At 48.4% G+C, this 24,891-nt stretch overlaps 1 protein-coding gene across 18 annotated transcripts in view; it reads left to right on the top strand.

Moving 5' to 3' along the window:
- Positions 1–24,891, top strand: part of Dysf (dysferlin) — a 197,870-nt gene that overhangs the window by 131,541 nt on the left and 41,438 nt on the right. For 10 of the 18 annotated variants that reach the window (XM_050165387.1, XM_050165383.1, XM_050165380.1 and 7 more), the window contains 5 exons: positions 4,914–5,015; positions 5,110–5,271; positions 7,073–7,238; positions 7,559–7,635; positions 12,240–12,302. In XM_050165387.1, coding sequence (XP_050021344.1) covers positions 4,914–5,015; positions 5,110–5,271; positions 7,073–7,238; positions 7,559–7,635; positions 12,240–12,302 — 570 coding nt within the window. The remainder of the gene's footprint in view (positions 1–4,913; positions 5,016–5,109; positions 5,272–7,072; positions 7,239–7,558; positions 7,636–12,239; positions 12,303–24,891) is intronic. The other 8 variants (XM_050165385.1, XM_050165396.1, XM_050165394.1 and 5 more) reach the window with 1 other exon arrangement.

Raw genomic sequence — 24,891 nt, 5'->3', positions numbered from 1 at the left:
TTTGCTTGAGACTCAGGGCAGGTCCAGGAATTCAGTTAATCTGGCTGTCCCTGACCAGGCTAATATGGTATTGGCCTGTCCTTGGGGCCTGGAGAGCTCAGTCCCTGTCACCCGTGAGACAGTCAATTAGACGCCTTGATTGCATTTGCTGTCTGCCCCTTCCCTTTCCTGGCAGTGAAGAAATGCTGTCCAGTTTTGATAAGGGTCACAGCACTTATACTGTCCTGGGAGGACAGTTTTGGGCATCCTATGTAGACTGAACTGGGAGGAGACTGAGGCTTAGAAGCTGGCAATACGATCCAGGCCCACTTTTAACCTCCTGACTGAGATGAGCAAAGACAGGTTCATTGGAAATATGTGAGGGGTGTGTGTGTGTATGTGTGTCTGTGTGAGTGAGGTATATGTGTCTGTGTTTGTGTGTGAGAGGTGTGTATGTATGTATGTATGTATGTATGTATGTGTGTGAGAGAGATGTGTGTGTCTCTGTGTGTGAGTATGTGTGTGGTGTGTGTGTGTGAGGTGTGCGTATGTGTATGTGAGGTGTGTGTATGTGTGTGTGTGAGGTGTGTGTATGTGTGTGTGAGGTGTGTGTATGTGTATGTGAAATGTGTGAATGTGTGTGAGGTGTGTGTATGTGTGTATGAGATGTGTATGTGTGTGTGTGTGTGTGAGGTGTGTGTATGTGTGTGTGAGATGGGTATGTGTGTGTGTGTGTGTGAGGTGTGTGTGTCTGTGTGTCTCTCTCTGTGTGTGAGTATATGTGTGGTGTGTGTGTGAGGTGTGTGAATGTGTGTGTGAGGTGTGGTATGTGTGTGTGAGGTGTGTGTATGAGATGTTATGTGTCAGGGGTCATTTAGGTTTAATACATGTCAGAGAGCAAGGCTATAAGAAGTTTCTGGAGCGTTTGAAAAAACTGAGGGAGAGCTTGACTTAGGCCCTAAAGACTGACAGGTTCCAGAAGGTAGTGAAGGAGGTTGGTGCAGCCATGATCAGGTACAGCTAACAAGGGCTCAGAGAGGACCTGAGGGTGATGGCAGAGCAGGCGGCAGTATAGGCAAGGAGAGCCACTTCTTTCCTCCCTCCTGTCCCCCTCAATCCTTCCCTCACTCTGGTTACCTTTTCACAGTCATAGCTGATCAATTCAGAGTTGCTGGTTAGCAGGGACAAAGACAGAGACGTGGCACAGGGTGATTGATGTGTCTTTCAGTGTGACTAAGGTCGGGGTAAACAGAGGCTGTGGGGCCCATGGAGACACTGAAACGTAACATGCTTAGGGCATCAAGGAAGAGTTAAAAGACACACAGAGTCTAAACAGGAAGTGGCCAGATGAAGAAGGACAGACTGTATTCCAGATAGATGGATGTTGAGTACTGAGTCCCAAGGTTAAAGAGAACACAGCGTCTCCATTTAAGAAGGGAGGGATTGAGTATATTGAGAATTTGGATCCTGAGGGGAGAGTCATTTGGTGAGAGAAGCCATCAGTCACTGGAAGATGAGGGCTCTGGGGGCCATTTTGGGCGTTGTCAGTGTCTTGCGTGCAGGTTCATATGAGTTGTACGTCCTAATGGCATGCCCACAGAGTGTCGTGGGCTTTGTTAGTTAGGGATATGTGTGAAACCAGAACCAGGGAGACCACAGAGTGGGTTGCTGGATATCTGGACAGGAGAAAGAAAACGTGGATGGGAGGAAGGAAAGGATGGGAGGGGAGGCATAGCAAGAGACAGGAGAGAGGTTTAGGGAAAGGGCCACTAGTGCTTGGTGACCAACCAGCATAGCGAGGCAGGAGGGAGGAACCAAGGGTGTCACTGGTTGTCTTGGTGGTCGTTGGGACCAATGTATGATATGACACCGGAAGGGAGCAGGTTTGGGGGAGTGGGTAAAAAATTAATCCTTGACAAGTTAAGTGCGAGATGCCATTAGGAGGCTTGGATGCTAGGAATGGGCTAAAGCTGAGGAGGGACACGAGGAAAAGCCAAGGGCAAAGTTTGGCTTTGCAGGGCTGAGAGAAGAAGGGGCTAAGGTGGCCTGGGAGGCTCGTCCTTGACAGGAAGAGGGATCTGTGTAGGTAGGTGACTTTAAAAGAGACATTAATTTTAGCTGGCAGTGCTGACAAGGGGTGGGCATGGTTCAGAATGATTATTGACTTGGGAGAGAAGTTTCCAGAGAAAAGGTGCTGGAACAGAGCACAGGGCAGAGAGGAGGATGGAGGTGGGAGGAGGGCTCAGGAAAACACAATGTGAGGTGAGGGATAGAGGACCCTGGGGTGGAAAGACAGATATGGAAGGAAGGCTGAAGGACTGGAAGGATGGGGTGAGATGGGCTTGTGGACCTCGAGAGCACTAAGGACTGGGTACACAGTCCCAGCTCCGTGCTGGCTTCTGTGGCACACATGACACATCCTTGCCCCAGAGGACAGAGGGCCAACAAGAGAAGGAGCCCGAGGAACTGCAGCCAGGTGTCATAGGGCAAGAATGTAGTGGGAGGTCTGGGGACAGTGTGGTGGGCAGCGGCAGTGTGGGATGAGCGTATGGGCCTCATGCTACGGAAGTGATCCCTGGATGTTCACTAATATCTGTCTCTGCTTTTCTTCCTCCTGCCTCCACCTGCCTGGCTCCATAGCTGTGCACCCCCTCCTTCTTCCTGCAGGGCCTCTTCCAGACGGTACTAACTCCTGCTCGGGCCTCCTTGCTTTCATCCTACGCAGGGAGTGGGCTTCCTCTGCTGGAAATCTAGTTCTTAGGCCATACATCATTATCCTCAAGTGCTTGGGGAAAGGAGATGGGAGGGTGGCGCACAGACAGCCCACAGCTAGCTGGTGGGTTTGCTTTGGTGGACAGGTGACCTCCTCATTTGACAAAGCTTGGAACCTAATGCTTCTTGTTGCCACTTCTCCCCATTACTTTGCTCCTACAGTGGGTGGGCATCAGCCATGAGAGTTAGTAATATGTCACAAAGCGTGGTCCTTGAAATAGGCCACCTGCAGCTGGTGGCAGATGTCATAGTGTGGCCCCAGGTTCTGTTAGCAGCCCAGCTGCTAGAGGGGTTGCACAGGTCCTTGGGGGCACCCGTCCTAGGCTCTGTGGTGGGCACAGCTCTCCTGCAGGAGTGCACCGAGGCAGCTCTGTCTGTCACCCTTCCTGTATCATGTCACCTACTGTGGGCAAGGAATAGACTAGCCAGTTTCTACCTTCGTCCTGGTGAATTAAGGGTAGTTATAAAGCCGATATTGTTCTGAGAGAGGCTCCTGGCATCCCAGCTCTCCTCAGGTGACCCTTAGAAGAGCAACCTGGACACCAATGGTAACAGCCACGATGCCGACAACAATGGCACCCGTAATTACAGTCACACCGTTTATTAAGTGCCTTCTGGTGCCAGATACTCCTCTTGTTCATATTCTGGTTTCATTCTCAGAGTGACTTTGTTCAGCATCTTGTTATTCCCTCTTTATGAGGACACTGAGTCACTGGGGCTGAGTAATCTGCCCAGGGCCACATAGCTAGGAAGCAACAGAGCTGGCCTTAGAGTCCCAGGCTTCCTGGCCCTGGACCTGACATCTTTCCTGCTATGGGTCAGGGAGCTGTGGCCTCACCAGTGTGGCCACTGGGCAGGAGGTGGCTGGAGTTGCTGTCAGATTTGCTGTAGGTGTGAGGAAGCTGTTCCTGTTGCCCTTCTCATCCACGCTAGCTACTGTCTGTCGATATACTGGTAGTTCTTTCCAGAACAAGACTGTTGGAGAATAGGTCAGATGGCCTCAATGCTTATTAAGGCACATCCCTCTCGATAATAGTTAATCTCTGTAACATCAAGACCTCTATGTATGGATGTGTGGTCTGAGAACCCCACAAGGACCATGTATCCAAGGAGGTACAATTTCTAGCGTAACCTGTATTTGTTATAAGGGTTTCCCACTAGGTGGCAGTGAAGCGTCTTGACCTAATAAACTTATAAAATAGAATTTCCTGACATGGAGCCAAAAGTCTTAAAGGGCATTTTCTTCTAATTGCCCCAGGAGTGCCCGTGAGTATGTACCTGTTGCAGGCACTCTTGCAGGTGTGTGCCACGCCCTTCTCAGCTCTTAGGCTGGCGACTGGCTAGAGACTGTCTTCTGCTGTCTAGGGCTGAGCGACAGGAAGGTGATGGGAGAGCTCGTGGTCACACCTAGAACTGCCATGCTAGGACTCCGTAAACCTGACATCACACCTTCCTCTGTTGCCTTGCCCTGCTTCCCACATAGCTCTCAGTAATTCCTGCTCAGCTCCCTTTGGAAACCCCTGAGCAGGCCAGCCCCACTCATGTCTGGTCTGTGCTTGTGAGGGAGACCCCTCTGGAGTGCTTATGATGGTGGTCTTATCCCATGTCTTGTAAGGACAGTGGCCACACATCCCTGTGTCTCATTTGCTGTTGCTCTGTTCTTCCTGGCTTCCTGTGAGCATGCTCTCTTCTTGCTGATGTGATAATAGGGTTGGGGATTGGAGGGGGGTCTGGCTGGAAGCAGGGTGTGTCTCAGCTGGTGGGCAGGAGGGTAAGCACGGAGGGAAGTGACCGAGAGGCTGAAGTAGGTGGGTCAGGCTGGAGCAGGAGGGTGTTCACGCTCGTGTTCTCATGTGAGCACACTTGTGTGCTGTACAGGGGGAGACATGGGCGTCTCACTGGTTGTGGAGCCTGTGTTGTGGGAGGACAGCCTTGGCCTCGTACAAAGATGTGTGCATTCTGATCCTGGCCAGCACAGTGCCCAGCTGAGGCTGATCCAGCGTCCTCATTTTTCCTGCCTGTTTGCCCACCCTAAACGCTGTCCTCCACTCCTGTGCCCCCCAGTGCACACCATTGCTTTCTGCCTGTTTGTCCTTCCTAATCCCACAGCCTTGGCCTTCCCCTGCACTGTGGTCTCTTTTCTGATTTGCTGTCCCCTGCAGACGGAGGACACAGACTTACCTTACCCACCACCCCAGAGGGAGGCCAACATCTACATGGTTCCCCAGAACATCAAGCCAGCTCTCCAGCGCACAGCCATCGAGGTGAGCCTGACTGTGGGACGGGGGCTGTCTCCTTGGCCTCCCCACTTCCTGCTCCACCCTTGCTCAGCTGCTCTCCCCTTTCTCTGCCCCCCAGATCCTGGCCTGGGGCTTGAGGAACATGAAGAGCTATCAGATGGCCAGCATCTCTTCCCCCAGCCTAGTGGTGGAGTGTGGTGGCCAGACAGTGCAGTCCTGTGTCATCAGAAACCTTCGGAAGAACCCTAACTTTGATGTCTGTACCCTGTTCATGGAAGTGGTGAGCTCTGTCTCCCCACTGTTCCCTTCCAGAGCCCCGAGGGACAGAGTGGCTTCATGATCCCAGCAACCCTGGGATTCAGCTCTGGTTTTCAGAAAGGTCCAGGTGTGAGTCTGTGTGTGTGTTTTCACAAGCTTTCCTTGTGAAAACAGGAATTACTTCTTGCTCCATCGAAGGTTTTTGTTCTGTGTGCAGCACACATGGCTACCTCTCTCTCCTGCCTGATCCTGGGCCAGCAGAAGCCTCAGGAGCCATTCTCAATCTGTTTCCTTAAGGAAGGCTTTCATCGCCAGGGCCTTCCCAAAGGGAGTCTCCAGAGCTGACCTTCAGCCATTCTCCCCAAGTTTCCCTGGTTCTACCTTAGCTTGAGCCCTGCCAAGAAACCTTCATCTGCCAGTCCCAGCACCCCCCAATTCCAGTTCCTCAGGGCCCTGTCCCCAGGCCATGGGGTCCTCAGCTGTCATCCCCATCTCTGTCCCCTGTCTCCAGGTCCATGTCAGTCCTCAGTTCCCTATTCCTTAGCCCCAAACTTTCAGCCCCTAGCCCTTGGCCCCGTAGTTCTCAGCTTTTAGACCCCAGCTCTCCAGACTCTAACCCCCAAGTCTTCGGTCTTGTGGCCCTTGGGCCCCCAACCATCAATCCCCAGCCCCTAGCCCTTGCCTTTCCAGCCTTTTATAGCCCAGCCCCTGATCTCCATTCGTTGGCTCCCAGCCTCTGCCCAGAGCCTTGAGTCCTCTACCTCCGTTTCTCCAGCCTCTGACCCCTCAGTTTTCATCCCCAAATTCTCAGTGTCCCAGCCTCTGAGTCCGTAGCCTGGCCTCCCAGTTCCCAGCTCCAGTTCCCCTCCCTTCCCATCAGCTACCAGATCCTCAGCTCCCAGCCTCTAGTCCCTCAGCCTTGGCTCTCAGAATCCGCAGCCTCAGCTCTCAACAGTTCCCATAGCCCTGTCCTCCCTGGTCCCCTAACTTCCGATCTCTCAGCTCCTGGCTCCCCACCCTCACCCCTACAGATCTCAGCCCTAGTCCCCAGCCCCCTCCCCCTCAGTCCTCTGCCATTGGCCCTGAACTCCCAATCCCTGGTCTTTCAGTCGTCAGACCTGTAGTCTTTAGACTCAACCCCCAGCGCTGAGGCCAGAACCCTGAGTCTCCCACTCCACAACCCTCCAATCCTCAGCCCCCAGCCCTCTCCAGCTCCCTGGGTTGCCTGGGCCCAGTGGCCGGTGTAAGTCAAGTCTGAGAAAAAGAAAATAGTTTGCGAGATGAAAGCACAATAGAAATTCCAGGCCCAGTGGCTGTCAACAGGAGCCTTCTCTTGGCCCAGCCGAGACGCCACTGAAGGAGTGCGTATAAATTATTTCAAGTTGTGTTCAAAGTGCTTTTGGGGTGGGGGGAGAAGAATTTGGGTCTGCAAGCCAACTTCTGAGTATCCACTTGGGGGGGACTGTCTGTAAGAAATGTTGAGTTGCAGCCCAACTCCCCTTTCACCCCCCAAGCAGTGCAGGTTCAGAGAAAATAGACTTGCTCAGATTTTAGACTGACCTGGGTGTGTTTGAAGGGAAAGCTGTGGGAAAGCAAGCCGCCACACACAGCAGCCAAGGACAGACAGGAAGGTGTGTGGCCTCTGTCCCACTGGCTAGCACTGACTGGTGGCTACCATTTTGAATTTGGGGCACTTGAGGACTCAAAGTTATTCTCTGTCCCTTGGTCCTGCCCATGAGGGTTCTCCCTCACTCCTTCCCCTGAGACTCCCCTGAAATTGGCTGAGGACCATGTCTAGATTTCCCCTCCTCTCCTCTCCACAGATGTTGCCCCGAGAGGACCTCTACTGTCCCCCAATTGTGGTCAAGGTCATTGATAATCGCCAGTTTGGCCGCCGGCCAGTAGTGGGCCAATGCACCATTCGCTCCTTGGAGAAATTCCTGTGTGACCCTTACTCGGCAGAAAGTCCCTCCCCACGGGGTGGCCCAGGTAAAGAGGCAGAAGTAACTTTTGCTGAGATGGCCCAGAGGTGGAAGCCTTTTTTCCCTGCAGCTCGGCACATTTGGAGCAAGTGATCCTACTTGTGGATGGGAAGCGTGGTTCAAAATAGGGGTGGTAGTGGAGAAAGAGCTGAGGGGGATGAAGAGGGAGAGGGACAATGGGAAGATGAGGGGGATAGAATCAGGAAAGGGAAGGGCTGGGGTCAGAAAGAAACACTTCTGCTAGGGTGTGAGGGTGGGGAGATTGAGAGGTCTGGTGACGGTCCCTCAACTGAGTCCCTCACAGGAGTGCACTCGCTCTCCCTGCAGATGATGTGAGCTTGCTCAGCCCTGGGGAAGACGTGCTCATTGACATCGATGACAAGGAGCCTCTTATCCCTGTCCAGGTAGGATAAGTGAGGTGGCAGCTCCCTCCTGCCCCAGCCTTGGGTGAGCCGGCCTTAACTTCCCCAGCCTGCACCCCACATCTCGTCTAGCCCCTCCTCTATCCTTCTTGACCATAAAGCCATTATACCCATCCCTCTATGCCCTGGTGGCTTGGTGCTGGCTGATGCAAAGACACGGGTGGGAACTTTCGGTCTGATTGGGAAGGGCTGTGTAGTCCTTAGGATAAGACCTAAACTTTTTTTTCTGGAAGCATGTGGGGAAAATGGAACATCTACCTTGGGGCTTCATTGAGGGCTTTCTGCCTGAGATCCCTCAGTGAGAAGGAAATGGAGGGAGTGTCTCTTCTTTGAGGGAACATTGTTCCGCGATCTCATGCTGGGCAGCTCCTTGGAGGTAGCTTAGAGAGAGAGCAGGCTGTGTTTAGGACTGTAGTGTGTCTCACTTGTCTCCTACCTCCAGGACCAGGAAGAGAGGATTTGAGGTAAGACCATTGCAACCTGCTGGTCATCAGTCTTTCTGCGATCTAGGTCCTGTTGGTGATCATAGGACATGTCAAGGCATATGGCAGGAAACCTATGACTCAGTTTACCCAAGGGAGCACTGCTCCTGTCTTGGGCCCTGGATGGGCTCTGCATCCAGTACTTGCCTCATGAGAGGTGGAGAAAGCCCTGCTGCGAACAATGGCCTGGACTTGCTCAGGCTCTCACCCTTGTCTGTGGCTGTGCATGCAACACCTAATGCCTTTAGTGATCCTAGAACTTCAGGCTACTTGTTCTCAGGCTGCAGTGAATAGATGGGGAAGGGGAGGTCAACAGTTGGACAGATGGATGGATGGATGGATAAGCAGGTGACAGGCAGCAAGGATCTGGACTCTTTGAGCCATCATAAATCTTAGCTTTGCTCATGAGAGCAAACCTGAGAGCTGAGATGGCCTCCAGATCCTCAGAGCTTGTCTCTGAAGTGTTCCATAGGAATACTGTGTGCCATTATCCACCACTTTTAATCTCCCATCTTCCGCTGCTTCCAGGGGAGCACTCCAGTTTTGCTCCTGGAGCCATGCTGCGGCAGAGGCAGGAAGTCTTGCTCTCTGCTCTGACCAATGCTGGAAAGCATCAGAAGCCCCAAGCCCTCATCTCTCAGCCTCTAGCACTAACCAGGGCTCTGCTCTGCCAGCCTACTGCTGAGACAACCTTTACCTTTGTTCTCTTGCTCAGTTCACTATTTGAGACTCAGCTTAAGAATGTTTACCCCTTCTCTGGCAGGATCTCGGCCACTGCATCAGCTCTAGGTCCTGCATGGCTCTCTGGGTCTCAGCATCTTCTCTAGACTAAATGCATGACAACAAACAGGGTGCCTTCTTTTTATGTCCCCAATGTCCAGCACGGGACCTAGTGTAGAGGAGGTATTCAATGAGAATTTGTTTAGATGGCCAATGGGTGGATGAATGAATAGATGGATAGAGGATGGGTAGATAGGTGGATAGATGAATGGATACATGGCTAGAGAGCAGGTAGATGAATGGCTAGATAGATGAATAAATTAATGGATATATGAGAGGACAGGAGGATAGATTGGTGGATAGATAGACTGATGATGGATGAACAAATGGGTAGATAGATGGGTATCCATGGATGAGTGGATGGACATATGGATGGATGGATGATAGATGGGTAGATTGATTACTGATGAATGGATTCATGGATAGGTAGGTTGATGGTGGTTGGGTAGATAGATGGAGAGGTAGATGGATTGGTGAACAGATAGATGGATAGATAGGTAGATGGATAGATGGTTGAACAGATGAATAGATGAGTAGGTGGATGGGTATATGAATTATGTATATATGTATATTGGATAGATGCATAGGAGAATAAACAGATAATTTTCCCATTTTCTACATGGTTCTGAGGAAGAACGTTTCCTAACAGGAAAACTGAGTGAAACTTTGAGGGGGCTCCTTAGTGATGTCAGTACAAGTTTGTGTTTGTCTTCCTTGTTGGTGGTATTTGTAGGTAAGTGAGTCCTAACCCCTGTCTTGTCCTTTTCCAGCTTCTGTTTCATGCCCCCATCACAGGCCTGTCTGAATTGCACCTAAGTGCATGGCTTCCCAGCAGGATTCCTGCTGTCTGTGTGCCGCCTTCAGTGTCCACAGCTTAGATAAGGAGGGACTTCTTGGGCCCTGCTGGCTCTAAACACATCCAGAGGTAGACAGCAAGGAGGTCCAGGCTGGACAGACTCCTGACCCTGGCATGAGGGCTCAGGGCTGGGTATGAGCAAGAGTCAGAGCCAGAGCTAGGCCTGTGCTCTATGTGAGGTGAGTGGCCAAGAGCTGGGCTGCTGGAGGTGTGCCACACAGGCAAGGCTGGCCTTGCCTAGGTCAGGAGATGGCAGAAGGAAGAGGAAGACCAGAAGAGGAGGAGAAAGAGGGACCAGCTTGCTTTGATGGGAGAGGCCTGGGCCCTACTCTTACTGAACATACCATCTGGCAGGAACATGCCATTTTGAAGAGGTGATATGTGTGTTTTCATAGCAAGGCTTTGTGTGTGTGTGTGCACGTGCACATGTATGTACTCTATGTGGGTTTCAGACTAGTTATTGGGGTGTGTATGTGTGTTTATCCATGTAGTGTTTTTTGTATGGGGGTATATGTTTGTGTGTATGTGTGTTCCATGCATGTTTTAGATTGGCAGCTAGGTTATGCTGTGTATATAAGGGATATATACATAAGGTGTGTGTGTGTGTGTGTCTGTGCGTGCGCATTTGGTGAGGTAGTATGTATGTGGAAAGGTGGTGTATGCATGTGTTAAGGTGATGTGTGTAGTATAGCGCATACATGTGGTGAGGTAGCATGTGTGTCTATGTGATAAGGTTGGTATGTGTGTGGTCAAGTGGTGTATGCATGTGGTAAGGCAGTAGGTGTATATGTGGTAAGGTAGTATGCATGTTTACTGTAGGTGTGTTTGGATATGTCAGTGGTAGGTGTGTGTATGTCTGTGTGTGTGTTGCGGTGAGGTGTGTGTGTGTGGTAAGGTGCTATGCATGTATACATGGGGGGGTATGTGTATTCCTGAGGACACAGCTTGAAGGTGGCATGGAGGAGCCCGGGAAAGCGGTGGGGACCTCCTCCTTTATGATGGCCTAGGATGTGGGCAGCTCTCAGGCTCAAGCTAATTTGGAGCTTGCTGCTCCAGTTATAGTCTTGAGGCTGCCGTGAAGGTGGAAACACAGTCCCAGAATTGGAGCAGCAAATTATGGCCACAGCCCGAAGGGGAGCGTGTAATTTCTGCAGCTGCACGGAGCTTTGGCGCTATGTTTAGCTGCATGTGTTTCTTTTGCTCGGGTGACCTGCCTGTCCCCCTCTCACCTTCTTTAAAAAGGAACATTTTCAAAATAACCGAGAGGCCTCTGAGGGGTCAGAGCAAGAAGGGGAGGGACAGAGTCATCTTTGGCCTTCTGGGGGCTGCTGGAGCTACGCACCAGTATGTTCTGGAAGGTCCTACTGTATCCAGTATTGGCCAACAGCCCTGGCTGGATGCCATTTCATCTGCCTGTCCTCTCAGGTTTGGGATCCAGAGCTGCTCCTCAGTGATGCTTCCTACACAGAAAAGAGGGCTGGGAGTCAAACCCCCACTCAGGTCTCAACAGGTCTCTCCGCTTCTGCCCTGCACCTGGCCATTCTTCCTGCACAGGAAGGGAGCCTGGCCCGGGCTTCACCTTTTTCAGGGTCCTCTTGGCGTCTCTGGGTCACTGAAGAGGAAGGCTAGTGCTGGTGGCTGTGGGTCCCCACTGACTCCTGGCTTCTCCAGCCTCACCTCCCGTTTCTCTTGTGGCAGGACCTGTTTTCTGCCCCACCCCCATCTCAGATCTGCTGTGTGATTTTTTTTCCCCCTCTGCCCCCTGCTCTGCTTTGTTCTCCTGCTATTAGCTGTTCACCTGCACGAGCCCTACCCTCTCACCCTGGCCCCTTGCCATGGCCTCCAGGCATGTCTGAGGCGCTCCTGTAAGACACTAAATCACAGTCCCAGAGATGCAACTGAGGATTTATGGCGAGGAGCCATTTCTCGCACAAACAGCAGGGGTGCACTGTGAGACTCCTTCAGCTTCCTCTGTGTGGGTCCGGGGAACCATGTGGCCCCCAGCTTCTGGATGATTGAAGCTGAGCATCTTGCCCTTGCTTGGCTACCCTATCCAGAAGGTATGGGGAGGTTAGTGACAGAAGAAGATGATGGGGACTGGAAATGTCCCTGGAGCAGGTAGGTTTGAGAAAGGCAGGGGGAGTGGCTGAGTAGGTGGCACCTGGACAGGTGGCAGCAAAGGCAGTTAGATGGCAGCAGGAGGCCAAATAGGCAGGCAAGGTCTTCCTCACATTTAGACCCTGACTCACCGGTCACTGTTGCTCTGGGTCATTGTGGTTCGGGGAGGTCACAGAAATGGAACGGTCATGGAGCCGGGCTTGTCCAACTGGGGACAGCATACTCTTCACACAGCTGGTGCGTAGGGTGCCTGGAGGGAAGGAGGGGAGAGCCCTACTCCCTCAGGCTGGCCAGCCTTTCCTGTCACAGGTTCTCAAATCCCATCACTAACTGGCGTGTTTGATTTGTAGCTCGCAGATGGGTTGTCAAGCTTGACCCCAACTAACCTGAGGTCTTCTCCGTCCAGCCCTCATGTAGGTATTCTTTGTTATTTGTTGGCTCGGTTTTCCTGGCGCATCTGGGATAATGAGGAGAGGAGGCATTCCTGTGCATGGCTCAACCATGGAAGGGTGGGGAGAAGGTTCTGGGGTGAAGTCCCGTAAATCTCTGCCTCTGGTCGATGTCCTGCTCCCTCTGAGCCTTACTTCAGTCCTGGTTACGCATGTGGGCTGGGCTTCTGTGTGGCTGCAAGGGCCAGAGGAAGCAAGCGTGCCCCTAGCTTCGACTCTGCCCTTTGGGGTCTGGGTCTGAGAAGGCTTTTCAGATGGCAGCAGCTAGTCTTCCTTGTTTCTCCCAACATGAGTGTGGGTGTGGTGGACTCCTGGTGGGTCCTTGTGTACCCTGAGATCTAAGTGGTTGGGCCAGAGTCAGCCCTGCAGTGCCCAGCAGGGCTACTTTCTTTCTACCTCTTGCTGATCTCTGTGGTTCAAGTTTCTTTCTAAATTACCTTTCGTGGGAAATGCAGAAGACACAGAGAGTGCAGGGCAGAGGTAAAGCTATCTGCATCTCCATTCTCTGCTAAGACTGTTTAGACATGCCCGTGTTCCTAGCTATATTTTATGTACTTGTTTATACCTCGAGTTTTACAATGTTGCAATCATATTGCATTTTCTTATATCTTCTTTAAAAAGCTTTAAAATACAGTGTAAATGCTCTCCCACTATTTATATATGCACACACACACACACACACACACACACACACACACACACACATTAGATATGGCCGAATGTCTCATGGAGCCTCTGGAAGGGCCAACTATTCATCACTGGACACTTGATTTGCTCACTCTCACTGCTGTTCTCCTTACATTCCCAGGAAGCCTAGTGACTGTAATTCTTGCTAGGAAATGCCCCTTCCTTCCCTTCCCCTCTCCTTTTATCCCTTCCCTCCCCTCGCCTCCTCACTTCCCCTCCCCTCAATTCCTTCTCTTTCTCTCTGATCCAGGAATTGAGCCCAGTGCCCTGTGCATGCTTGGCAAGCGCTCCTACCCTGAGTTACAGCCCAGCTCCTGGAGCCGTACTTCTGTATGCTTACATTCAGCCATATCTTTATTAAAGCCCTTATTCCAGCCCTTATTGATTTAAGAAAATGTCTCGATGGATAAGACTGTTCAAATAAGCGTGGCTTTATTCCTCAAAGCTGTCTTTATTATTCCCCATTTCAGGACAGATTTGACAGTAGAGGGGCCACTGAGCAAAGTTATTCGGCCATTAATTTATGAGAATGCTTCTGTTACTTTCTTTTAGTTGTGGTTCAAAACTAGCTATTTCAGATAGTCCTGGCTTTGTCGAGATTTTTTTTTTTATTGTTAGTTTTCTAATATCTTAAAATTTAAATGAAGTCTGGCAAGGTGGCTCAATGGATAAGAGTGCTTGCTGCCCAAGCATGAAGACCCGAGTTCAAATCGTCAGCATCCACATAAAAAGCCGGGCACGGGCACATGGGTCTGTGACCAATGTAGGGAGTGTGGCCAGCAGAGACAAGACGATTCCCTGGGTGCTGGCTGGCTGCCAGCTCAGCTCCAGCTTCAGTGAGAGACCCCGTGTCAAGACAATGAGGTGGAGGGTGGCAGAGCAGGGCACACGACGTGTTTCTTCAGCCTGCACGTGAGCACATGGCCGTGTGAACCTGCGCACACATGTGCATCCCCCACCCCCGCAAGGAAAAACAAGTCTAAGTGTTTAATCTTATCAGTATCATTTGGTATTTATCAAGACAATGCTTTTCTTTATGTTATTCTGATAACATAAAGAGCAACGGCCCCATGTTCCTGGGGTAAATTTAAGGTTGCCATCTGTCAAGGGATCCTAGCTTACTCAGGCTGAAACCCTCCTCTCTAAGACAAGCAGGAGGTCAGCTGGCTGGATAAGCTGGTGAGACCGGATCATTAGGCCTCTGCATACTGAACACTGGTATTCAGGCTCCCACAGTGTGCACGCTCATCTTCCAGTCATCTGACACAGCCGAGCTCTCTGGCTCCGGATGTGCTGAATGGAGGGGCTGTAATCCTTGCATTTCAAACCACAATCAACATGTAATATCTGTGATTTTTAGCCTTTAGTTTATTGATCTTTGAGAAGAGTGTAATGATGCTACGGAAACATCTGAGTGTGGGGTTCTCTGAAAATTTAAGATCTGTCTGGCATCTTCATGCCATTTTGTTTGTACTTTTTTTTTTTTAAAAAGGCTGAGAGCATTAAATCCAAATTTTATAGTTTTTTTGGTCATATTTGTGTCATTACATTGTTAGTGCAGCTGGCGTGAGGAGGTTGGAAGCAGACACAGTTGACTGTGGTCACACACACAGCTTGCTTGCCGGGAACCACTGAGGGTTTGCAAGAGCAGCTGCCGGCCTTCAGCTGGCGCTGGCCTTTGTGGGACAGACTGTGGAACGTGTCTGTCCACCCCAGGCAAGAGAAATCCTCTCATAGACCTTTGAGTTAGACTTGCTGATTCTTATTTAGAATTTCTGCACCTTTGCTGGTGTGCCCTTGGGCTGCCTTAATTCGGCTTTGATACCAGTTTCACTAGCTCTCCATGTGTCTTCTACACCTGCCGCTGCTGCCTCTGCTGCTGGACGGACAGTCTCTGCAGTATCTCTCTCTCTCTCTCTCTCTCTCTCTCTCTCTCTCTCTCTCTCTCTCTCTCTCTGTGTGTGTGTGTGTGTGTGTGTACATATGCATATGTATATGAAGGAGAACGTGCTTCCCCCCCTTCTGATTTTTAATCACCTCGCTTAATACTATACTTTTTAGACTCATCCATTTTCCCAAAAGCAATTTTGCTTTCCTTTGTAGCCGAATAAAGCTCCATCACGTAGATGCACCACAATTTCATTACCTGTTCATCTGCCGATACATATCCAGGCCGGCCCTGTTTCTTGTTCTTTAGGGGCACATTTTCCAGTAAGTTGTTATTTATATGTGAATGAAATCGTCCCTCATATATGCTGGTCTTATTTTCAAAACCTTTACTAAGACTCTTATCGTTTCTCCTGACTCAAGTGTTCTGAGTTTTAGGCAGTTATGTAATTTGTGACTAATCACTTTTCTTCTTTTGTGTTTTTTATCTTTAGTGTTTCTTTTTCCTGACTTCTTGCACACTGGCTAGGACCTCTAGGGGGGTGTTTTGTGTGATTGATTATTGAAAGTATTCTTTCCTGTTCCTATTTGTGTCAGCTCATCAAGGGGTATGGAACAGACGAGCTGAGTGACATCTTGATAGTTAACATTTGTTCTCAGGAATGCTGTTTTACTAAACGCTTTTCATGTAGCTGTGGAAATGGTCCTGTGATTTTCCTCCTTTGACCTGTTCCCGAATCACTTCCACTTATTTTCCTTTCTTTTCAGTTCTTAAACAACTTCACAGGTCTGAAACATAGCAACCTGGCCACGACATTTCTTTCTTTTTCTGTTGCCAGATTCCATCTGCAGATGTTTAGTTCTGTCTGCCTTTGATTCTTTTTTTCTTATGTAGCCCTAGCTGTCCTGGAACTCACAGAGAGCTGCCTGCTTCTGCTTCGTGAGTGCTGGGATTTTGGCCTCAGTTCTGGTAAATGAGAACAGCTTGAGGTGTCTTCCTTTATGCCCTCCAGCCTTTGGAGTCTGGGTGATAGTCATCTTACAAGCAGCTTGGGTGAGAGTGAACTTTCTCTGGTCTCTAAGAAGACAAAGCAAGCCTGGCATCATCATTGCCTGTGTTTGGCAAATTCACTTGCAGAGCTGTCTAGACTCAGCATTCTTCTTGGGATATTTTAAACTGCTGTTGTAATTTGAAGAATCTTTATAGGACCTCTGAGATTTTCTGCTTCTAGGTGAATCACTTTTGGTGATTTATATTTTACAGGAATGTATCCATTTCCCTCCCCCCAAATATTGGCATAGCAATTTTTTTGTAATGCCCTCTTGATTTCTCTAGTTTTTCTTCTCCCTCTAGCCGTGTCTCCTTTATTCCTGGGATTTTATTTTATTATTCTTGCTACACATTGTCAGATTATTTTAATCATTTTCAAAGGATCAATTTTTGAGTTGTTCTTCTGTTTTGTTTCCTTATTTCCTTGCTGATTAATATTTTTATTATTTCCTTCCTCCTCTTCGGGGTGTTTATTGTATTTTTAATCTCTATGTAAACATCCAAGGCTATAAAATTCCCTGTTGAGTATTGTGTTATGTTTCCCACAGGACTTGGTGAGCAGTATTTGTGCCATTTTTTCTGTTCCGAATATTTTCTTATTTCTGTTATTTCATTTTGACACCTGAGTTGTCTTAAAACATTTTGGAAGTTCCGAAATTATATTTCAAGCTATCTTTCTGTTGTTGTTGATACTGGCATAGCTTAGCTTTACTGTGGTCCAGAGGGTGTAGTCTGTGTGTAATAATACTTAGGTGTGACCTTTATGGCCCAAGAAAAGGTCCGTTTTTATGACTTGCTTGTGTATGCCTGAAGAATGTGTGTCCTTCAAATGTGTTTTACAGGCTACATGTCAACTTAGGACACTTTGTTAATGTGTTACCAAAACCTGGGTTCCTTTGTTTTGTTTAATTTTAGAAGCTGTGCGTGAGTCTGAATGTGAGTATGTGCAGATAAATGCAGGTACCTGTGGAGGCCAGAAGAGAGCACTGGATCTCCAGAAGCTGTAATTACAGTGGCTGTGAGCCTCCTAACATGGGTGCTGGGAACTTAACTTGGATTGAAGAGCAGTTTGTGCTGTGTGCGTATAAAATATTATACACATTTCATAATATATCTATATCTATATCTATATCTATAGTTTACTGTACACAGTACACAGGGATACAATCCTGGCTGGCCTGGAACTTGCTAAGTAGACCAGGTTCGCTTCAGACTCACAGAGATTCACCTGCCCCTGCCTCGTGAGGCCTGGGAGTAAAGACATGTACCACTCCACCTGGATTATCTATTCTTTAAAAATGTATCAGCCTGTTAATTTTTACTGATTATTTGATTTTTTTTGCCATCTTACTTTGTGCTTCTATGAGCTTCCTTTTTCCTTCCCTCTATTTATCCATCCTTCTCTCCCCTGGAATTGGGGATTGAATTCAGGGCCTTGAGCTTGCCAAGCTAACACTCTAGCAATGAGTTATATCTCCCGGACTCTCTTTTTTAAGATATAAGAATCTGCTGTCCTCACCCTCTCTAGGTGGCCCAGGCTGGCCCTGCTGGAGGTCCTCCTGTCAGTCTCCTGAGTCAAGGGACAATAGGTGTGCCACATGCCAACTTCACTTAATGTTGTTGTGTTTTCTGAGACAGGGTTTCTCTCTGTAGTACTGGCTGTTCTGGAACTCACTCTGTAGACCAGGTTGACCTCAAACTTAGAGATCCGCCTGTCTCTGCCTCCTGAGTGCTGGGATTAAAAGGGTAAACCACCTCTGCCCGGCCTTATTCAATAATTTCAACCTGCATTTTTGAGATAGCAAAATCTAAATTTAATTAACATGTGCAGCTTCTTCCAGAATATGATTAAGAACTGAATTCTCTTCAAATATTTTCACACTGAAATGTTTGTTGAACATTTTAGTTTCATCTTGTAAACTACATTGAAGCCTGTTTTTTTTTTTTAAGTAATCAGTTTTTTAGCTATGTTAAATTTACTATTCTCTCTGTGTAGCAGCCTCCTCCCTCTTACTTTTTCTTTAAGTAGACTCTGTGGAAATTTTTATGTGGGAACCAGTTTATTTTAGGCTTTCCTGCTTTGTAATTGTTTGAGAATACTTTTATTTCACCCTGTTTTGAGGACTCCAGTTTCACTGACATCATTTCTATCAGCAATGTCTCTCTCTGAAGGCTTTTCCATCCTCATTGGTTTTGGGAGTTCTCAATGGTCAACCCTTCAAGTGTTATCTCGTCCTTGTTCTTCCCTCCATTCCTTCTGGAGCTCTGAGGAGCCACGCCTTGGACCATCTCAGTCCTTTGTACCAACTAAATTTGCTTGTTACATCCGACACTTTATCTGTGACTTCTGCATCCGCAGATGTAAACAACACAGTCTGAAAATGTTTAAAAAATGCTCATGGGACATACACATTCATTTCCTCCTGCAATGCAGTTTAATAACTATTTACGTGTCATTTGCTTCATGCTGAGCATCACAAGCAATATAGAGATGATTGACAGTATGCAGGAGAAGGTGTGTAGGTTATATGCAAGTTATACATAATCATAGGTAAAGGCTTGAATATCTTCTGATTATGACAACCCAGGGGTCCTGCAGAAACTGCGGTTTACTCTATTAATTTCTTCTTTATAAAGGTTTATTTTATTATTTATTTGTGCGCGCGCGCGCGCAAGTGTGTGTGTGTGTGTGTGTGTGTGTGTGTGTGTGTGTGTGTGCCTACAGAGGCCAGAAGAGGGCACTGGAGTTATGGACAGCTGTGAATCATACCATGTGGGTGCTGGGAAACAAACTTTGGTCTTCCGAAAGAGCAGCGATCCCTCTTAACTGCTGAGCATCTCTCCAGACCTGGGAATAAAATTTTTAAAAGTTTTATTTTAAAAATATGTGTATGTGTGTACACCGGTGTGTGGGTATATACATGCCAGTGGAGGTGCCCAGAGAAGCCAGAGGGATTGGATCCTGCTGGAATTGGAGGTCCCGATTGTTGTGTGAACTGGGTCCTCTGTAAGAGCAGGGCATGCTCCTAACCACTGAGTCATCCCTCCAGCCCCTGTGTTTGTTTCTTGATGTCACTTTTAAGCCGATTTCTAAAGATCCATCTTCTTTCTATCTGATGGCACTAGTTTCTGATCTGATATTTAACCCAGTTTATTGAGTTTTTCATCTCAAGATGTACGTATTTTTTTGGACGTTCTTTTCTCTCCAGTCTGTTTAGTTTTGAAGGTCTTGGTCTGTCTTTTGTTTGCTGGAGGGTCCTCTGGTTCACATGTTATTTCTGACACTTCTGCTTTCTGTTCTCACGGGTCTGCTCCTGCAGAGGGTTGATCCTCACTGGCACTGGCTCACGGCGTCTTGTTCCTCATGGCGTTGTACTATTTTTTGATTGTGAACTCATGCTCTTTGGAACTTTATCTGAGAATTCTTTGAGGCCTGGATGGAAGTCACATTCTTCCAGAGAGGATGTGTGTTTACTTTTACCAGAAGCCTGGAGACACTACAAACCCAGATTCACTTCAAACTAAATGTTCAGCCATGGCTTTGGGGGTCCCTTAGTCAGTATGCATTTGGCTCCTCATTTCTCCGGATTTTTTTCCTTTCTCTTTTGCTGCTAAAGAATTTCTTTATGCCCACATCATCTCCAGAGTGGATCAAGGTTTTAAAGATGCCTATTGATGTGACAAGCTTGCTGGGGAGACTTCTCCGGTTGTCTACTTTGCCTTTTAGTTGGAAATCAAAATCTGTTTCAATTTGAAATCTGACAGTCCTGTTTTCCATCAAGCAGGTTATTTCTCCTCCAGGATCCAGCGCTCTGAATTCCCGTCAGTGGCATCTTCTCAAACGTCCCACGAACATGAACAAAGCCATTTGTTCTGTTTTGGGCGTGGCTCTTTGGCTCGGGGAAACATTTTTCTCAGTCCCCACATTGTCCTTCTTTCGACCCCCCAATGCCATCATCCTGTCCTTTGCATAGCCTTACAGTTCTTGAAGTTCTCACTCATAAAGCATTGGGAGCAAGGTAGAGTCTGTCCCTGAACATACAGACCTTTTTAAAAGTCAACTCAGATCAGCAAAAGATGGAGACAGTTTAGAGTTTCTAGAGTCTTACTTTGCCAGTTGGGAATCCAACAGGGTGAAAGAAATCAGAAGGAACTCAGAACCACAGGCACTCACCATGGGTTTTTCTGTGAGCTGAAGATTGTGTGTTTACTATGGCAGCCAGCATTATCTAACAAAGTCAGAGCTAATGGATTTCTGTGTAAGAGTTTCCTAAGCAAAGCAGGGTTGACTTTTTACACTAGGCCATCTGGGCAGGAATCTCACTTGGGGAAAATTCCTACAGTGTTGGTTGAGGATATTCTAAAGTTTGTGTCATCCCCTAAGCCTGTTCAAACGTCCACATGAAGAATCCTAGCTTGCATTTTCAGGGAGAACAATGGGTGCCTGGTCCACTAGACCCCGGACATTGGTCTGGCTCATGGCCTCCATTTGGCTATACAAGTAGAGAGGCAACTTGTGTTTAGAAGTGGGTAGGAAATTTCATGGTAGCTGACCAAGAACGGCAGACACATTTATCTCTGAAAGGGGGGACAGCTTTATTGCTTAGCGCCTTGCTTCTCTGATGATGCTTGTGCAAACACTATCACTTTTCAAGGCTGACTTCTTTCCCCATTCTCTCTCACTTGCTTTTTATTTTCTATCCGCACGTTCTTCTCACTAAGAAGTATGACTCTACGAGAGGACGTTCTTTCCTATTGAGGTGATTTTTGCCTCTCCTTGTCTTGACCTAGCACTCAGTTAGTTCAAGGTCACTTTCTCCAGAAACAGCCTTAGTTCCCTCAATTCCAAGTTTTGAGAGAATGCCTTATTGTGATTCACGAGTCTCGACAGCAATTTATCCCAGGACTTTGAAGTAGATGTTTTTTGACCAGAGCAATCAGTTACGGGGCGTCGCTCATAAGCGAGGAGCATTTCCAGCGGCAGTTCGTCTCCGAGCTGCGAGCTGCGAGGCTGCCCCTCTGAACTTGAGAGTTAACGTTAACCATGTTCATTGTGTATGTGTGTCTGTATTTGTGTGCATGCACATGTGTGTTATATGGAGGCCATAGGTCTATGTCAGACATTTCTTAACCATTCTCCCCCTTCTTCTTTTGAGACAGCCTCTCACTGAACCTGACGCTGGCCTGGCCAGCCAGCAAGCCCCAGAGAGCCTCCTGTCTCCAGCAGCGCTAGGATTACAGTGCTGCTATGCTCAGCTTCTTATCTGGGTTCTAGGGATTGAACTTAGATCTTCATGCTTGCAAGACTTTACTGACTCCCCGGACTCCATATTCTTAGTTTTACCTTATTCCTGTATCTATCAGCTGAGCCGCTTAGGAAGATAAGTGTAGGTTTCCTGAGGACATGTACTCATGGTATTGGGGAAGGTAGAATCACTGCAGACATTTGAAAGTTACAGAATCTTCTGCCATTAACCATATCCCTGTTGTCCATTTTATGGGTGGGTGCAGGCTGATCTCCGTGACTCCGTGAGCTCTGACTCGGTGTCTGATGCCTGTCCTTGGTGTCATTTGGGTCTTCCTTGTGACTCTTTCTCTCGATTTCTCCGAACAAATACAAATCGCCCATCAAATGACAAGTGAAGGGATGGGGTGGGGTGGGGGTGAGAGGAGGGAAGTCAGAGCCGCAATCTGTTAGCTATTTGGAGTAATTGGTTATTTGCTGTGTGTGCGGGTTGGGAAGCCCAGCACATACTTTACGGTCTCTCCTGTTACGGGGGCTGGAGTCACCCCGCCGATATTGGATCCTGGTTGCTGGAGCCCTTGGCTCGGGGCGCCTTTCCCCTGCTTGGCATTCCTGTGGTCTCCTCGGGGGTGCACCCCTCCTCCCTCGGTGCACACTGCAGGGGGGACAGCCTGGGGTGAAACGTCTGGCAAACTCCAGGCCCCCATCAGGGTGGAGGCAGCCCTAGCTCCTTCCAGCCAACCCTCCTTGCTTCTGCCCTCACTCTGTTACCACCCTCCTGCCCAAGGGGCCTTTCCCCTGGCACGAGGGACCTACTTGTCCTTCCATAGAAAAAGATTCTTCTTTGTCTTAGAGGGATATCCACAGCTTTCCCTGACAACCTACTGGCCAGAGGCTTTCATGAATATTTAACATAATGCCTTCTTACCCTTCTTGGTCCGGCACATGGTCTACTCCCTAGCCTGGGTTAAAAGGACCTTAGAAGTTGTGCAGTCTTCTGTGCTGGGCACAGGGCTCCTTTGGCGCTCTTGGTGAAGCTCCATCCTTCACCCTGTGCCTTTGACACATCTCTACAGGAGCTGAGGCACAGGAAATCAGAACTGAGTAACACGTTTGACAAAGATTTGAAAAGTTAACGTGATTTTGCGTATGAAAATGCACACGGTAACTAGAAAGTGGGTTGACTTTGGCACAGAGAGAGCTCCCCCCAAATCCCTTTTAAATTGAATTTAAGATAGCTAATATTAGTGTCTGTAGTTTGATGGATGCTTCTGCAGTCCCGGGAAGGCCTTCAAAAATACTTTTTCTCTTAAGTAGATTGCTGGAACTCTTGTTAAGCAAAACCGTCTCCACAAGCAGAACGGAGGTTAGGTAAGCTCCCGCGTCCCCGGGGCCCTTCTGGAACCACCACAGATTCCGAATTAGAGATGTTCATTGCTTTCTTCACAGGATAGAAGACTCATCTGGAATCTTCTTTCTCTCAGCCCACCGAGTAGATTCCATTCTCTCAGGCCTTCTGCAGGATACCCTCAGGGAGCCAAGCTGTGTCCAACTTAGACTTCTGAGTCTGGAAATGGCTAACAGCCCAGTTCCCTCAGGCCCCTCTCCCATGTGTCTAGAAACCTGGGTTTCTTCAGGCCCTTCATGCGTGTGGACAAAAGCCCAACTTCTCCCAGGTCCCTCACCCATGTGGTCAGCAGCCTGCCTCCCTCAGTTCCCTCACCCCTGTGGCTAGACGCTTGGGTTCCACGAATGCCCCTCACCCATGTGGGGCACATTTCTCAAAACAAAAGTTAGCTAAAGTTTCAGGGGAAGTTATATAGCAAGCCTGCATTCCCTCTGGGCCTGTACTTACATGCTCAGCAAGTCCAGTTCCCTGGAATCTCATACTGATATGGTCAGAAAGCCTGGGTTCCCCAAAGGTGCCCTGCTCATGTGGTTCCTGTCTGTAAGAGGCTGACAGATAACTAGGCCCTGTCTTTGCCGAAGCTCATGTGTATGTATTTACTGGGCCTTGGAAAGCAATACAGCACTTGAGCTACAGATCTTCCTTCTCTTGCCCTCTGCTGTCCCAGTCTGAAGGCAGGATGCATGTCATAGGGACCCTTCTACAGACAAGGAGGCTAGCATTCAGGGAGCATCAACAGGAAGCTGGAAATGATTGATGTTTGCCGTGAGTGTGTAGAGTTCTTCTGAGTCATTGGTAGCAGGATTTGGGCATCTGTCTTTGTGGTTTTGAGGGTATCAAGTGGTTTACTGTGCACAGGGTGAGGTAGGTTTGAAGTCATATCTGGTCTGTGTCAGCCTGAGGACTTATATGTTGCATGTGTGTTTGTAATTGTGTGTCAGGAGAAAATTGTTCTTAGTTTTTTAGACTTCAGGAAACTGACATTCTGTTGTTATTTGAGCTGTGAAGATGTCACACCCGAGTTAGCAAAATTGGGTATCCACACTGAGGGTGTTGGCACTGTCAACAGCAACAGTTACCATAGCAACCAATACCAGGCTCAGACTATTTCTTAAACATCAATACAGAGCTTCGTAATACTTTATTGTCTGGCTGACTGAAAATTATTTCTCTGAGAGAGGAACAGCTTTCTGTGTCGTCTGGGATATTCACTTAGTTTCATAAACAGCAGCCATTGCTCCCCTTAGAAGAGGGGGTGTGCTTCTGCCTGATGACCTCATCTTAGCTTTATAACCTTGGTGGTGAATGAGCTTGGCCAGCAGCCCTTCTGTTTGATTCAAGTGGATGTTCTGGGATGAGACTCTCTGTCCAGGAGCTGTGGCAGGAAGCGTAAGTCACCTCAGTCACTGGGAGGTTGAGTTGTCACAATCGATAGTTCCAGACTAGTGTAGGCAACTTAGTGAGGACCTGCATCAAAATAAAAAATAAGGTAAAGAGGGTGTATAATTCAGTAATAGAGCACGTGCTTAGCATGTTCAAGGCTCTGGGTTCCATCCCCAATGGTGTGTGTGTGTGTGTGTGTGTGTGTGTGTGTGTGTGTGTGACCTCACAAGAAGAGTTAGAATTTCCACTAAGCTTTGCTTTCCATGGTCATGAGAAACACGAGGCGCTGGGGTGATGGTCTGGATCTCACCTTGCCAACTCAGGCCTTGGAGAGCTGGGGTGCCTTCTAGGTTGACTATCTTTGTTGCCCAGTTTTGATTCCTCAACAACTGAATGTTGGCTGTTAGTGGAAATCCAAGAGGCTTCAGTCTATGCCTTGATCAAACTGACTTTGTTGACTGGTAGAAAGAGGAATGGCCTTGAACCTCGGGCATGGGATGTCACAGTAGCAATGGCCAGATCTCCGACTCAAGCTTCAGATGAAACTTTAGAACCCAATCTTCACGCTTCTTCCTCCTCTTTGCTGTGGTCCATGGTTGATGCTTAGCTATTTCCAGATGAAGTCAAGGACACTGGCACTGGAGGCCACAGGACCAGTTTCCTCCCTTTTGGGGGTTGGAGACTCAGTTGCTGGGGCACACCTGGCCTACACCTGGATAGTTCACCTCAAGGTTGTGCTATCTGATTCTGGAACTTCCTTGACAGGTGAAACGGGCTTGCTTGAAATAACTCCCCAGAAGCCAGGATGGGGTAATGGTAGGAATGATATTTTCAAGTCGTATCCGTGAGTGTGTTAAAAATATCACTTTATTTTCTGTAAGTCAACTTAATC

Source organism: Alexandromys fortis, unplaced genomic scaffold (assembly GCF_014885135.2).
Source record: "Alexandromys fortis isolate MF-2015 unplaced genomic scaffold, M_Fortis_MF-2015_v1.1 scaffold_158, whole genome shotgun sequence".
NCBI classification, from domain to species: domain Eukaryota; kingdom Metazoa; phylum Chordata; class Mammalia; order Rodentia; family Cricetidae; genus Alexandromys; species Alexandromys fortis.
The sequence above is the reverse complement of the archived record's forward strand: the minus strand, read 5'-3'. Positions and strand labels throughout refer to the sequence as shown.